General features: G+C 44.7%; 1 protein-coding gene across 1 annotated transcript in view; it reads left to right on the top strand.

Moving 5' to 3' along the window:
* The window catches only part of SHLD1 (shieldin complex subunit 1), a 46,141-nt gene that overhangs the window by 1,004 nt on the left and 29,202 nt on the right, over positions 1 to 15,935 (top strand). Inside the window, exons 3-4 of the mRNA XM_074150534.1 lie at positions 30 to 144; positions 2,746 to 2,915. Of these exons, the coding sequence (XP_074006635.1) occupies positions 50 to 144; positions 2,746 to 2,915 (265 nt within the window). The 5' untranslated portion in view covers positions 30 to 49. The remainder of the gene's footprint in view (positions 1 to 29; positions 145 to 2,745; positions 2,916 to 15,935) is intronic.

Raw genomic sequence — 15,935 nt, 5'->3', positions numbered from 1 at the left:
GTGTAACCAACCTGTTTGTTTCATTCCAGTGAGCTGGGATTGACAAACCATGAAGGAAGAAGGAGGGGATTCTGAAGTAGTGACAGGCTGTTTGCTTCCGGACTCTGTCCAAGGGGACTGCTTCTGTATCAGTGCTACTCCCAGGTATGACACTGAAGTAATAATGTGTCTCTTCCACATGCCTAAAGGTGCAGGGCTGAGCTGAGGTCTTACTTATCCTCACAAACAACTCTCTCCATTAGTTTTGGGAGTAGAACTGCTGTAGCCCCGGCTTACACTGCCTTACATGGTCAAACTGCACTCTGAAGTTGTTGGAGGACTAGAGGGAGCTGATCCAAGGGGAAACTTTTTTTTTTTTTAAATAATGCGATTTGTTTTATCTGAACCTCATCATCGCATGGCTGCACATGTTGTTAGCCCTGTCGTGGCAGTATGAAGAGAGAGTCTGGCACAGGCAGCTGGCAGAGATGGCCAGGATCTCAGCAGCCCATATCAATGACAGCCTTAAGCTGCTGTGGTACCAGAGCAGCAGCTCCTCATGCCGTAGTCTCCTGCTTGCCCTTGGAGGGATAGGATTGGTTGGGTTTTTGGTGTTGGTTTTTTTTTTTCCAGACCAAGGACTGAAATAAGCAGTTTTGTTTCTAAAATATTCATGTACTTAAAAAGTAGCACCAATTATGAAAATAGTATTTGAGGACGGTTTCTCCTTCTCTGTGTTCCTTATGCACAGATCGTCTGTGTTTTGGGACATGAAGAGCAATGGAGGAGAAGCTTCCCTCTGTGAAGTGACTGTTGGGGATCAGAGGGTTGTATGCTTTGTTTTGTTTTTAACCTTTTACTCTGATTTTCCTGGAAACTCTGTGAATGCACTGACCTTGCTCGCCCCTCCAAGGCAAGGCAGCTGGTCTCCTCCAGTATCACAGCCAAAATTTCCACTTTGGTTGTTAGCGAGTCAGCGTTCTGCAAAGGTCAGAGGTGCATCTTAGCTACAAGTTTACTCAACACAGAAGCACCTAAGGAATGTTTGGGTTTTTTTTAAAAAAGTCTGCATGGGGATATTTACTTCCTTTTTTAGTACTGATCCCTTATAGGGATTTCTTTGGCCCTTGCAGCTGTAACATTCCTCACTGACAACACCCCTGAGATAAGAGTGTGTTGCCCTCTTCATTTTATGGAAGAGGAAGTAAATTTGAGCCTGCAGGGTCCCAAGCCATTGCCTGACCACTGGATCTGGTTCCTCTGTCCTATCACTCTTCACCAAAATAGTAGAAGGATACAGCTGGTGAAGGGGGCAGAGCAGATAGCCACAATCTGCTTTTTTTATTGCATATAAGTAAACAAAACAGATGAAGGAAGAAACTTGCACAAAATCTCCTGGAATCTCTGTAACTGCTAGGAACTAAATTTAGATTTCAGGAGAAACACTCTCATTCTGTCCACTTTTTTTTTTTTTTTTTAAATGAAAAGCATCCTCTGTTACTTGAATGAGGGGAAAAAAACATGATGTCTGCTCACATTTACCCTGCTCAATCTCATCATCAGTGCTCAGTGGGTGTTTTAAGTGAAGCTCCTGCCTGAAAGTCCTTATGGCATGAGGCCTTGCAATAAGGACTGAGTCGGTTCCTCCTCTGGTGTTGCCAGAAGTGTGAGCTGGAGTACGACAGTGCTCTGCTCAGAGCCTGTACTATTAGTGGAGAGTCTCAGCAGCCTCACAAGGGATTGTACAGGGTGGCCGAATGCTGGTGGCTGAGGTGGCCAGTGGAAACTGAGGGTGTGTGGGGCTCTTCTCCATCTTCCCTTGCAAGTGTCTTCCCTTGAGGTCTACAGAGAGCCCCTCTTACTGGGCTAGTGCTAATTATGCTTTGGCCCAAGGATTCCTACTCGCTCCTCTCTGTTTGTCATTCTGTGAGCTCCTGGCCCACCAACTTTTTGCCTTTCACTCCTACGCTGCCCCAGGCACTTGTGTGGCTGTGCTGGGAGCTGCTGGAGTGGAATGCTTTAGTTTTATCCTCTCCAAAAGAATTACCCATCCACTATGGCTCTTGGTGTGGAGCTGGATGGCACCTGCCCTGCCCTGCTCTCCACCCAGCCGCGTGTTCCTGCCCTCTGCGGCAGTGGACTGGTTCAGGAAGCTCAAGAGAAGGTTGTTGGGATGTGGGGATGTTTCAGCTACAGCTTTCCAAAGTGCTGTGCACGGGGTACACAGTGCAGCTGCCCTAGGGTCTCCACACCAGGAAGTCCTTGCTATCCCTGTGGGGTTGAGGTGGTTTAAGTTCTAAGATGTTCTTTCCTTCTGCTAGTGAGCATGATAAATTTCATGAACGGAGCCAAGAAGGATGGGTTTAACTTGTGACATCTAGAGGCATCAGTGGTAAGGGGAAGGGACCCTGAATAAATGTTTCCTTTTAAATTGCACACATAATATACCTTGAAGTGAATATACTCCACAGCTTTCTAGTATTAGGGCCTGAATCCGTACTTCTGGGAAGCCTCTAGGAAAGCCGGATTTGTTGTGGGCTCCTAGTTATCATACTTAGGCCTGAGGGCTGTTGTCTGTGGGTTTTGCTGTTGTTCTTCCTTTATATCTTTAAATTCACCCTTATTTTCTTAAATGAAGTACCAATATGCTAGAAGAGCTTCTCTCAGCTCATAAAGTAGTGCAAAAATGCCAGGTCGTTTGTGTTGAATTCCTCTTGGATTTTTGTGCTCTAAAACCCCAGCTCCATTGTATTTATGTCTCTCCAGTGGGATCATGGAAGGAAAAGAGCCATCACCAAGTCATCACTGGGAGGAGAGCAGCACATTGGACCTGCCTTCTGTTTGTGACCTAGCGGAGCGCTTTCTGCCTCCACACAGCTCTGAAAACAGCGAGGAGCTTTTTTGTTCTGTGGATACTTTTCCCTCTCCGCCCGCAGGTAACAACAGCTTCTGCCTCTCCGCATGCACTTTCTTTAGCCTGTACGTTACCTCTTTAGGCAGTGTGTCGTTTGCCTGACAGTAGTCTGTAACTGTAACAGCAGTCTGATGTTGGTGCATCTGCTTTGTCTTAAAACAGTTTACCAGAACTACAGTCTGTTCCAGCTTGACACAGTGTGAACTGAGGGTCAATGATACACAGGAGAGGAGTTCAGAGGATACTGTCAGCTGCTAGTGTTCTGACAACACTGTTTCTTCATGTTTAGTGTATTCTCAGAGGAAAAGAGTTACTTGAACTAAGCAACAGAGCAATCCTCCAGGCATCAGTAGGTAATACTGTCTCGAATTACCATAGTCATTAGGAAAGGTTTTTAATCTTTTCCTTGTGTTCTTCACGTGCTCATCATTTATCTTCCACTCATGAGCTCAGAATGTGGCCTGTGTAGCCCTTTACTTTGAAATTGTCACAGCGAATCTTTGCTTGTGCTATTGACGTGAGTGTGATGAGAACTGCTTCAGTTCAGCTCTTGGGAGACAACAGTTTCCTCACTTGAAGGAGGACTGATTCCTGCAAGAGTAGCGTTTTAGGTCAGCCGCTACTCCAGATTCTCAGCAGTAGTGGCGTATCTGAGAGGATCAAGGGATAGCTGGCACATTCTGATTACTGCACCCCTCAGCCCAGTCAGTGTGAATATATGGCAAGAAGCATGGAATCGAAATGCACTGGCCCAGTGACACTTTGTGCCATATATTCGTATTGGCTGGGCTGAAGGTTGTAGTAATTAATATTGGGGGGGAAATAAATCTGATCAGCAGATAATGTGTGGAGATGGTTTGTCAAGGCAGCTGAGCAGGTGAAACATCACTGCTGATGTTTCTGGTTGCTTTGGAGTCTTAAGTATTTTAAAAGTAGAGTTTGGCTCCTCTTCTGCCTCTGACACTGTGGTTTACTTTGGCCTAGTTCCAAGAGGTCGCCTTGGAATTAGATGTGTGAGTTTTTTCAGTGGGAATTCCACTATTTTGTATGCTAAACAGGTAAGCAGCGGGATCTACCAAACTAATCTAGCCCTGTTGATGCTGACTACTTGACTGTGCAGTTGTCTTCACCTCTAATGGTGGTACGTCCAGAACTGTCGTGAAATCTACAAAGAGTGGATACCAATCCTTGGTTTGGTTTTCCTGTGCAGACTGGGAATTCACGTGTCTTACATTACTACTGATGGAAATCTTCTACCGTAACCTCTACTTCAAACAGAGATCCATATCACATTCCATGATCCATATTGCATTAGAGGAATAGTGTATCTGGTTTGAGGTTTTGCTGTATTTTTTATGCATAAGAGTGGTGACCACCACTACAAGGAATGTCCTGAGCAAGCCTTTTCCGCTGTTATGGGGGAGGAGGATGGGGAAGTTCCTATAACAGTGAGACAGGCAGGAAGGCATTTGTCTGCTCAGGTTTCACAAGCCCCATGTAGCATGTATGAAGAAATTCTGGGAGCTGTGAGGCAGTTCCTGCAATGTTGGTAGAGCAGCTTAGTTGCTCAAACACCATTTACTGTGGCTTGGGGCAACTGGGGTTGATTGCTGTCATGGCTGGGATGCACCGAAGAACTGCATGACTGCTCAGCAGTTCCTAAGACTGGTCTGAGGCACAGCCGCAGTGACATATGTGGGAATGAAGACAGTCAGCTCTAAACCCAACTGGCAGCATTGGGCAAGTCCTTTACAGTGCACATGTGGAAGACGTAGCTAAAGCTTGGTACCAAGGTATGCCAAGAGGCCAGGTCTGGCCTCCTTGCTGTCTCCAACACCCTCTGGTGTCAGTGGGGAGTCCAGGTGTGCTGAGGAGGGCAGATCAGGCCTATGAACCCTCTCCTTCATTGCTTGTTTTAGAGACCCCTTGCAGCTAAACCCATTTTGCAATAATTGCATGTTGTGCGCTGTAAAACGTTTCCTTTTACCCTGTGCTCCCTGTGTTCCTTACTCCCTTACCTGGGAGTGAAATAACCAAGTATCACGTTGGAACCTGTTCATACTTTGAATATCTCTTTCTCCTTATAGCAGTATTAAACCAATATATGTACTCACTTAAGCTCTCTTTTTTGAGACAACTTCAGCTTTCTAATCCCTTGAGTTTAGTCAGTGTGGCAGAAAAGGTGGGAGGATGAACTGGGGTTGTTCAGCCTGGAAAAAAGGAGGCTGAGGGGAGACCTTGCTCTCTACAGCTACCCGGAAGGAGGGTGTAGCGAGGCAGGGGTGTCAGTCTCTTCTCCCACGGAACAGGTGATAGGACAAGAGGAAACAGCCTCAAGTTGTGCCAGGGGAGGTTTAGGATGGATATTAGGAAAAATTTCTTCACTGAAAGGGTTGTCAGGCATTGGAAGAGGCTGCCCGGGGAAGTGGTGAAGTCACAACCCGTGAAGGTACTTAAAAGAAGTGTAGACGTGGTGCTGAGGGACATGGGTTAGTGGTGGACTTGGCAGCGCTGGGTTAATGGTTGGACTCAATGATCTTAAAGGTCCTTTCCAACCTTGACGATTCTATGACTCTATGGTTTTTAAAACAGTCTGCCTGTGTCAGATGTTCCTGGATGAGCAAGTTCTGTCAAAAGTATCTTGGGAAAGGAAGCTCCTGTGCTTGTTTGTTGCCTCATGAAATATTGTGAACTGCTACTGTGACACCAGGTAAATTAGGAGAGTGGGGGTGGCTCCAGCTTGCAGCCCGCAGTATAAGCAGGAGATTGCATCCTGGGGCTTGGGCAGGATGGATGATGAGTCTTCTCATGAAACTTGAAAAACTTTTATTAGGGGTGACAATCTTCCTTAGTGATTCAAAAGCGTTTCCAAAAGCCTATTAGGTCTCTGGGAATGCAACAGCTTCCTTAGGAAAGAAGCGGACTGACAGGACAGGCTGTGTTTTCTGACATCTGTCACATGAACTGGAGTGAGACCGACTAAAATACCGTGCCATCCCAGCCTCAGGAGTTGGAAATGGATATGGAGGTATTCCTAGTGCCTGAGTCATTGTAATAGGTCTTATTAGTCTAGAGATGCTCCATCACTTGTAATAGCAGAAGATAGTGCCCATTAGCCATGAAAACAGGGCCTTATGAAAGCAGACATCCCTAGGCAAGAAACCAGTAGTCCTGTGGAAACACTGCTAAATGTTAGGCATAAATGACTGGTTTTACGATTTGTGCAGGAGTGAGGGTTTGCTCTTGCAACACACATGCCTACTGTTAGCTTATTGTCATAGAGAGTTCAAGTGTTTAAGCAGTAATAGACTAAGAAAATTAAATTGGATCAGTGAACTTTTCAGTATGCTTCCTTTTTTTTTCTTTACCCCATACTGGAAAAAGAATAATACAAAAAATGCATTGTTTATAATGTTTCTAATCTAACACTCAATAGCACAATGCTGCAGCAGCACCTCGCCAGTTCCTCTAGATTAAGAAAAGCTGCCAGCAAAAGTTCTTACTTGGAAGCACTCAGGTGTGTGTGTGTGAAATTATTTGGATTAATATTTGAAAGGCAGCTAATAAAGGTCGTTTACAATGAAATAAGTCACTGGCAATGCTCCTTTTTCTTGCAGGGCACTGAACCAGAGCATACCAGGGACAGTGGGAACACAGGCTTTGCCTGGAAAAATTGCAGCCTAAAAAAGTGTTAGAGAATAGTCTACGGGTGTGGTGCAGGCAGGGTCCTGGGCTCTGCTTGTGCTGCCTGCTCTGCCTGTGTTGGGTTTGCCAGCGCAGCCCTGCAGTGATGCTGCCAGGCTTGGGGGCACCCTATGAGAGCTCAGCCGTGGCCCCCTGCCTGGGAACCTGCCTGTCTGCAGCGCTCAGCCCCCTCCCGCTCCTTGGGGCGAGCGGTCCTGGGGAAACAGGTCTCCTCCTTCCTCCTGTGGCTTCTCCCTTTAGCACTTTTTTCTTTGTAATGAGAAGTAGTTAAAAAGCTTGTGTCCTTAGGAGAATGGATGGGTAGACAGGGTCACCCAGTGGAAGGGGAAGATATATGGAAAATGTTCATGTGTTTTCTCACGGGAACAGAGACAATAGAGGAAGGATGACAGTAGGAGAGGAAGTGTGATGCTGGAGAGACTGGGTGGAGCAGGAAGACAGTGTGGTTGGACAGCCTGTGTGTATCTAAAATCTGGCTAGCTTTAAAAAAAAAAAAAAAGCCAGTTTGGGGGGATAGAGTTGTTCAACATTTAGTTGCCTCGCCAAAAGCCCTACTTCAATTCCTGCAATTTGCTTCAAATTTGAGGCCAGGCTTACCTTTGGTTGTTTTCCGTGGACTGCCCTGACCTCTCTCCTGCAGCCAGAGTCCCAGGCTGTCCCTGACTGTGCTGCTTATTCCTGTTCCATCCTTAGTGTTGGTACTCAGGTGCCACATGAGGAGTCAGCTCAGGGAGTTGGCCCTGCTTGCTGGGCAGCCACGTGAGTATTTGTGTGGATGAGATGGGGACAGCTGCTCTTCCTGAGAGCAACAGAGGCATTCGCCAGGACACAGCCGTCTGCAGTGTGTCCTGTCTTTCGTATGGGGTTACAGTCTTTCCAGAACGGTGGCTTCTGGAAAAAGCAGTGTTGGAGCATTTATCGCTTTTCCCATGCAGGGAGCCAGGCTGTAGATTCCTTTTGATCAGTCATGGTTTTTTAAGGCTTCCTTCAAGAATAGTCTGGTTGGAACAAGTAGTGAGGGCTTGGTGGAAATGGAGAACTGTTTCACTGGAGCCTCCCTGGCTCCAGGCAAATCAGTGAGTCTGGGCCGTGGCACTATTGCTGAAATTGTGTCTCAAGTCAAGAAGACACCTGATTGCAAGATTATCCCAGTTTAAAAATAAAAGCTGTTGTGATTTTTGGGCTGTTGTAGTTGCTTCCTGGGTTTTCAATTAACCAAGCATGTGTGTTAAACGGAGCAGAGGTTTCCAACCTGTTAACACAGCTGTCAGTTCTATGGGCGACTGGGATTCCTCTGGAAAAAATGTAACACATCCCCAGAGAATTCACATGCCTAGTTTTGCAGTGGGTTGTTAAGTCTTTTATTAGCAACTGAGAAGTCACGTGAATGTTGGTGCATGTGTGACTTGTCCTTAAATGCCCCCTCCTGTTTATCACGTCCACTTGCCTGTCAAGAGTTGCTTAATCGCTTTTGCAGAAGTGGGTTGTGTTTACTGAAGAGTCTGGCATGGTCTGCACTTTTTCTGTATGGAGGTTGTACACAAGTGCTGACGTAGAAGCTGAAAACGGAAGGAGCAGACTGTACTTGTCATGTCAGCAGTAACCTTTCAGGGCTGGCACTTGATGCGCGCCTGGAGATTCAGTTCAGCCCAGAACTCAGTGTATTCATTCATTACTTGGTATAGGAGTTACAGTTTGGCTGTCAGAGCTACCACTGCTACCAAAATTGCAGAATTCTCAAAATGGCTTTTTGTCTGGCATGCTGAAGACAAGCTGAAAGCTAAAGACTTTTATGTGTATTCTCATTTAAGAGGTCTATGTTAAGTTTGTAAATCCAAAACAGGAATTGTAAATCGCTTTCAGACTGAGCCAAAGCTGAGCTGAGAAGGACGTGTACTTGCACTCCTGGCTGCTGTGGTTAGATACAGAAACTTCTGATAGTCTCCGTTTTACAAAAAAGATACAGATTGCCCAAAGAATATTATACTTTTTGGCTTGCTGTGGAGATGAAGGGGAGGGTGCTGTGCAGAAGTGCTTTGTGCTGTCACAAAGTCTCCTTTGAATGCAGGAAGTTAACATGCTCTCCCACTTCCAGACCTTCTTCACTTTGAACTGTGATCCTGATCATCGGAATTCATGGGGTTTTTTAGGCAGATGACCCGTGCATAACTACCTTGGACTTGCTGAAGATCACGGCCCCTATTTTGGGAAGTATTGGATTTTTATTGATTTTAGTTTGTTTCCTGCTGCCCTCTAGTGAGCAGTGTTACCCATTTCTGATGCTACCAGCCTTGCATGCTTGGAACTTTGAGGAATAGTGGTTTATTTTTTGCTTCAGCTGGTGGCAGCGATGTAAGTCGCTGGGTCGAGCTCAGGCCCGTGTCACTTCACTGCTCTGAGAAATGGTGCTAAACAGTCCCCAAGGCTGGTGTGGGAACACTCCTTAGGAGGGTTGGTGGCATGTTGTTTGCTGCATGGATCTTGGCATAAGGCGGCTAACGTTGCCTGTTGGTGAAGTATTTCTGGGAATTTTTTGTCTGGGAATAGCCTTCCTACTTCTGTCTCCCACAGTTACAGCCCTGCTGGGATCTGATTTTTGTTATGTAAATGAAACGTCTTTAAAGCTTGGTTGTATCATGCTTTTTTTTGGGTGCAACTATCACTTTTTTAGCCTTTCCAAAAGTTGTGGTTTTAGCAACTTTGTTTTATCCCCGATACTGGTATAAACATCCAGTTATTTGTCGAGGTGGGTAATTTGTTTAGCTTATCAAAAGCAAAGAAGCTCCTATTTTCAAGTGAATGTGTTTTGTTATTTTTTATTGATGATTTCTAACCAAGTACACTCTCAAATATGATAAAAATATTAGATTTTCTTTAATACTTCAGTCTTTTCAAAAGGGGAAAAAAAAAGGTGAAATGTTTCAAATCCTAATAGTTTTGTGTAGATGTTGTGGACTCAGTGGACTTGAATTTATGCAGCTCCACTGAAGTCATGGGCAGGGCCTTGGGCTGGGTAACGATGTGTCTCTGGTGAGTTTGGCAGCATTAACTTTCCAAGCATCACTTTGTGGCCCAGTTGCATTGAATATTGAATGTTGCTGCAGAGTGGAATTCACGCTGCCTTACATAAAAGGAATACAGGGAAACCGCATGACTCAAAAAATAAAGCGCTCGGTACCACTGAGTCGCCGAAGGTCTTACATCTTTTCTGAATTAATTTTTCAGCAATGTGTTACATAAAGCATCCAGCCAAAAATAAATCCTGGAAGATAAAAAGACAGTGCTTTGTCTTTCACACTCTGAGGAAAAATACTAATCCTATTTTAAGGAGAATTAGAGCACCGTACTTACATCACTAAGGGAAAGAACTGAGACATGTGACTTGCCTTTTAGAATTTAATGCTTCTGAGTACCTCTGTGTTCTGTGAAGATGAACAGTTTGTACTAAACCATTAATAATTAGTAATCAAGTCCAGAGGAAATGCTGTTCAGTAACAAAAACCAGGAGTTGCACTTAGGCTCGGAAGTTGTCTGATGGAATTCTGGGGTCCTGTGTGTAAAGGAAAGCTCGGGAGTTTGGCTCTCGGAGGTGCCGGGGAGCATCTGTGCGGTGCCACTAGGTGCTGGGGGCTAAGGTTTCGTATTGACTTGTTTCGAGTTGCATCTTCTGATCAGAGTGAATTCTCTTCTGCTACCTATTTCATATTTTCATATTTTCTTCCCAGAAAAAGAGGATTTGGTAGGTTCGTGCTCGTTAGGCACACAGTTTCAGCTGCATCCACCAATCTAATTACCAAGCCTTTTAACATGGGAAGCAGTGTAATATGTGTTCTGCATGTTATCTCTGAGTCCTTAAAAAGTGCTGGCACAGCACAGAACTTGGAATTTGTATATTTGAAGGTGACTTTGAGGGACCATCACTGTTGTTTCCTTTCATTCATTGTTCTTAATTGAGCATATTGGCTAATTAAACCCTTGCCAGCCTCTATGTAGAGGCAGAAACGGAATGGATTGATTTCCAGTTTGGGACTCTTCCATCAAATCTTAGATGGTGAAGTGGTTTCTAAATGTTCTAAGTTTCTAAATGTTTCTAAGTGGTTCTATATGTTGGCAGGGGTTTTGTTTCCTCCCTAAAGCCAGTCCTAAGCAGTTGCCTATCAGATTTGTAACTGGGTGCTGTAGCCGCCAACACCAGAAGTCCTGGAACCTAAAGGCTTGCAGGGATGGAATCAGTTCTTTTTGTACTGCTCTTAAATATCACTGGCACCTGCTGTTGAAGACAAATTACCACTCAAGCAGTCATCACTGACCCTCTTTGGGCATTCTCATACTACCCTGTCCTGCGTTTTCTTCTTTGGAGATGCTTCCTGTTGTATTGTGTGTCAATAAAGAGCTGACAAAACCGCTTATATCCTCATTTGCATGAGGCCTTGTCAATCAGACTCTGACACACATTTTTGCACACAGGAAAACAAAAGCCTCCCTAAAAATCTGTTATCAATGTAAGGGATCAGCAGCACCCATTCAGTTCCTGAGCCTTGCTACCTATAAGTACATTTTGGCAACTCAGTATCCAGGCTCTAGATCACATAGTGCACCACAGCAACTCTGCTTCATGTTCACAACGTACAGACTTTACATTAAAATGGAAAACAACCTAAAGAGTTATGAGTACAGGACTTCTGGTGTAGGAGCCACAGGTGACATGTCACTAGCTCCTGATGAATGATCTTTCCAAGAATTTTTCTAAGTGCTTCTGGACCTCTCTGTCTCTCTTGACGTGGGAATGGGACTGTGGGGAGCCACTCGTTCTGTTTTGCATCTTTTGCTTCCTTTGATGACTCGAATCTCCTGAGTTCCCGCAGGCCAAGAAACAGTATATGATCACTGTTGTTTCTTTCTCCAAGCCATTTGTGGACTTACAGACATCTTACACAGTCTCCCTGTTGTAGTTTTTCCAGGCTAAAGAAACATGGTGCGTTTTATTTTTATCTCAAAGAAAAGCCATTCCAAGACTTTAGGCAGCTTTAGACTATGCTTCTGTGTGTCCCTTCCAGCTTGTCTGTGATCTTTTAGAGATGTGAGGACAAAAACCATGCACAGTGCAGTGTCTGTGACACAGCTGAGGGCAGTCTGTCCTTGCCTTTAGTTCTTTGTGCATTGTTCTTCTAGATTTTTTTCTTTTTCTCTTTTTTCTCCCCAATTTTGTACCTGTATTAGAAGAAGGGAAGTCTTTCTTTGCTGGACACTGAACTATGCTCTCAAAAAGGTGCTCCCTTGAAAGATCTCTTGCTACTAAAGTAATACAAGGCTAGGATCCGTGCAGGGATGTCAAAGCTGTCTTTTGCTCTTTTCCTGGTATTTTTGGTCACTGCAGTCTGTTCACATACTTTGTTCTGTTCTTTCCTTCCCTTGTAATATTTCTTGCTTTTGCACTTTCACTGCCTTGTCTCCTATTCTGTACTAAATTGTGGTGGTGTATTTTCCCCCACATGTCTCCATTGTCTGCATACAGCCACCTGCCTGCTGGGGATTCAGGGTAACGTGGTCCCAAAAAGTATAGAGACCTTTCAGGAGATGGTCCTTGAAACAGCATGGAAATATTTACTCCATCAGCCTGTAATTAAAGCCTAGAAATCCTAAATGCTGTCCTCCCACGCTGTGCTGTTTGCTTAGTGTTCAACATGATCCCTAAATCAACTGTTATTGCTGCACTGTTATTTCAGGAAACTTCATGGTTTTTATTGGCTTTACTTCCAAAACCCTGATGGCACAGTTTTCAGTAAAATGTTTGCTCTGCATCTGCCTTTGATGTTTGCTGTGCTTGTAGTCCTTGTATTTTCCAAGGTGGTTTTCCGGCTATTCCTGGTTATAAGGCTCAAGGGTTTGGCTTAGACTTGAAATAGCAAAACTAAAATGTGAAGACAGTGTTTTAATGATTTAAAAAGGTCAGACAGGCCTATGAGTCAGGTTCAGCAAAATAAGTGTGATCCTACTTCAGTAGCCAGTGCAGGGATTTACTGTGTGTAGGGGAATCTGCGTATCCATATAAAATGTCGTGGTAACAAACCATCATTGGCATTCATTTCAAAAAGGAGGCTGCACAAAAGCTCATATCTGCTTTCAAGATGCCACATAGCTAATTTCATTATTATAACAAATGCATTTGTAGCTTTTCTTAAAGCTCCATCTACTGGAGATGACTGACTATGAATGCTTTACTGACAACAGCAGCCTGGCTGTTAGCTGTAGAATATCATAAAGCTCTAAAAAGTGCACACGTGGCATATGCGAACAATATGGATCTATTTTAGGTCTCATTAATCTTTTACCAGTTGTCTGGTGTGAGGGGGCCCTAGTTCACTTGCTGGCACACAGCTGCGCTCTCAGCCACACCGCTGCCAGGCAGTGGGACCTGTAATAGGCGGGCAGAGCTGTGCCTCCTGCTGGGACTGGGGTCTTTTAATCTCATCTTGCCCTGCGGCTCTGCTGCAAGAGTCCCTGGGGGCCATTTCTGCCTTATCTTTATCTGAACTGTCGTTCCAACCTGGGCTTTTATTTCTGTCATTGTAGCTATCGGTGTTTGTCCGTTGCTGTGACCTAATCTAATTCAGGCTGCAGTAATATCATTATCATCATTCCTAAGGTGGCTGCAAGGCAATTTTGTACATACTCACGCCAATGCTGTTTTATCTTAACCAGGCCAGTTAGTGAGCGTTAGCTGTTTAAATAAGGAGGAATTAAATCCTGTAAATAAATGACAGAGAACAAGACTTTGTTCAACTCCTTATGAATCATTTTCCATCCTCTGAAGTGCAGGTGTGGACTCCTTTGAGATGGAAAATGGCAGGGTTTGGAGCAGAAACCATTCAAATAAGTGTTTTATAGAGGAATGATAGACAAGTTCAGACTCTATAAAGCCTGTCCCTTTCAGCCATCATTTGTAGCCACCACGATGCCATTAAATATTATGGGGACAAATAAGAATTTCTAAGGTAGTACAAGAAGACCTCAAGAATTCTTACTGACCAAAATACAGACTGATACCAGGTTGGTGTGGGGGTGTCTTTGGGTAGCCAGATGTTACTGGCTCCGTAAAGCTGCAAACCACAGTGCAGACGTGGCTGAAAAGCTGATCCTTGCTTTGGGTTCCACCTTAATGGGTGCTTCCCTGGGCTTCCCAGTTCTGTAAATAGGTTTTTATCGTGTATGTAGCGTGAAGTTTCTTCTGTGCTTGAAGCTGTCTTTTGCAGCCCTACTCAGTTTCTCTAAAACATTAGCTCTGTTCCTCACCCCTTGGAGTCATCAGTGGAAGTGGATCTGTCCTGGAGCAACTGGATGCCAGATGTTGACAATCAACTGATGCTGCTGGAGGGAGCAGTGTGTTTACTGAAGTTAATAGTTCCCTGTAAAACAAAGGTCCACTCGAGATGGCTGCCGTCACCACACTGAGCTTCTGTCTGAAACAAATTTGTCTATAAATTGTCTTTAGTTGGACTCCAGAATCTTCAGGGAAAGGCTGTGTTAACAGGTCTGTGTGGCATCTGGTGTGTCTCTTGGGAAACCAGCATGGAAACGGTGGCCTAGAACAGTATGTCAGCAACTAAGTATCATTCCTTGTCTAGTCCTTCAAGGGCATGACTCCAGAATGTGTTAAAGCCCATGATACCAATTTCATGTACTGGTTTGGGTGTCCTTCCACGCTTCTGTGTATGGCTGCAAGGGATTTGCAGAATGCTCCAGAGCAGTTGAGCCTGGCGTGCCATGATGTGAGCTTGTCAGAGCCAGGGGTTAGAGATTCTTATTTCCTCTGGCAGTTATTTTAGTGCAAAGCTGTAGTATAAATTCTTCAAGTTCTATTAGATTTTTAAAATGCCTTGTTTTGCCTCATTGGCTTGGTGTTGCCCAGGGACCACTTTTACCATTTACTTCTCAGTCAGGTGCTGGGTTTGAGTGAGCAGTGAGTGTCATTTCCTTCAGGTGACGGATCAAAAGCCCGGCCTGCTCTTGCAGAGACCCTCAGCTGCTTCACTGCCTGACTCTGCTCCCTTCGGCAATATTGCGGCTCTGTGCAAGGGTGCTGAAGTGCCAATAGAAAAGATAAGGGTTGAATAAAAGTGCAGGATTCAGGAAAGGGAAACACGAAATTGAAGTCTCTCTGAGGTAGAGGGAGAAGCAAAATTGATTTTGTTGTTTAATTTCCAGCTAATAGATTTTGATTAATTTTGTCATTATTTTGAAGCTGAGAAGCTTTAGGAACAATCCCTGATGTAACCGTGGGGCTGGAAGGGTATGGGAAGACAGATAGCAATAGCAGTGATGGAGAGAATATTTTCCATGTGTGTGGGAGCTGGGCAGCATTCCATCTTTGCTTGTCACCTTAGCTTATCATTTTAACTGCAGTACATTTCCTCTTTTTCAGACAAGTTACGTTTTTATATGCGGAATTCCTAGATAACCTTCCATAGCTGTACTTCTTACCCTTGGGAAGTGGCTGTTGATTAGTGTGTTCATGTTGTTTGGATCCAGGTATCCCAAAAGCATTTCACCAAGAAAAGTGCAGAGGGCTGGGAAAATGTCCTCTGCTCTCCTGATGTAGCGGTGACTTTGGGTGCCACTTGTGTGCAGCAGGAGGACACCATCATCGTTTTTAATTCGGGCTTCTTTGCAGAGTCTGGAAAAAGGCCGTGCTGCAGGAAGACAGACTTTCCTTCGCTTCTATGCTGTTTTCCAGCTTTGAGAACCTCTATTCACAGACCTGTAGGAGAGGGTCTCATCAACTGATCCTTCTTTATAGCACCAAAGCTGTGACAGGATTTCCCCATGATCTGATGGACAGAGGCTGTGACACCTGAGAGAAGGTCTGGGAGATGGACGCGTCCTTACAAGTCTACTCTTGTGCAGGACTGGGAGCTGCCCCCTCCCCACAGCATACTGAGTGTCTGCTTCCCTTCATCTCTTCTTTCTGATGGGAAATCCAGCAAGTGCTCCCGCCCCTGTCGCAGCCCTGGGTGCCTGTAAAAGTTGGGTCCAGTTTTCGGTGCTGGTACGTGTCTAAACAAGATAATATGAAACCAGATTTCAGTGTATGTCCAAGCAGTGAGTGCTCTGTGTTTGAAACGTTGAGAGGCAAAGAAATAAGTTCACTTTCTCTACTCTCTACTACTGTGGAAAAAAAGGTTTGGTTTCCTTTTTTTAAAAAGAAAAAAACAAAACCTCTGGGATGTATTTTTAACTTTAAAATCATGTAAGCAGTTTGTGTTAGAAGATTCACAGAGATTAGAGTTACATGGGGGGCAAAGAATCATAGAATCGTCCAGGTTGGAAGAGACCCTTG

This window comes from Numenius arquata, chromosome 7 (genome assembly GCF_964106895.1).
Source record: "Numenius arquata chromosome 7, bNumArq3.hap1.1, whole genome shotgun sequence".
Lineage (NCBI taxonomy): Eukaryota > Metazoa > Chordata > Aves > Charadriiformes > Scolopacidae > Numenius > Numenius arquata.
This window is presented reverse-complemented; position numbering and strand designations above follow the sequence as displayed.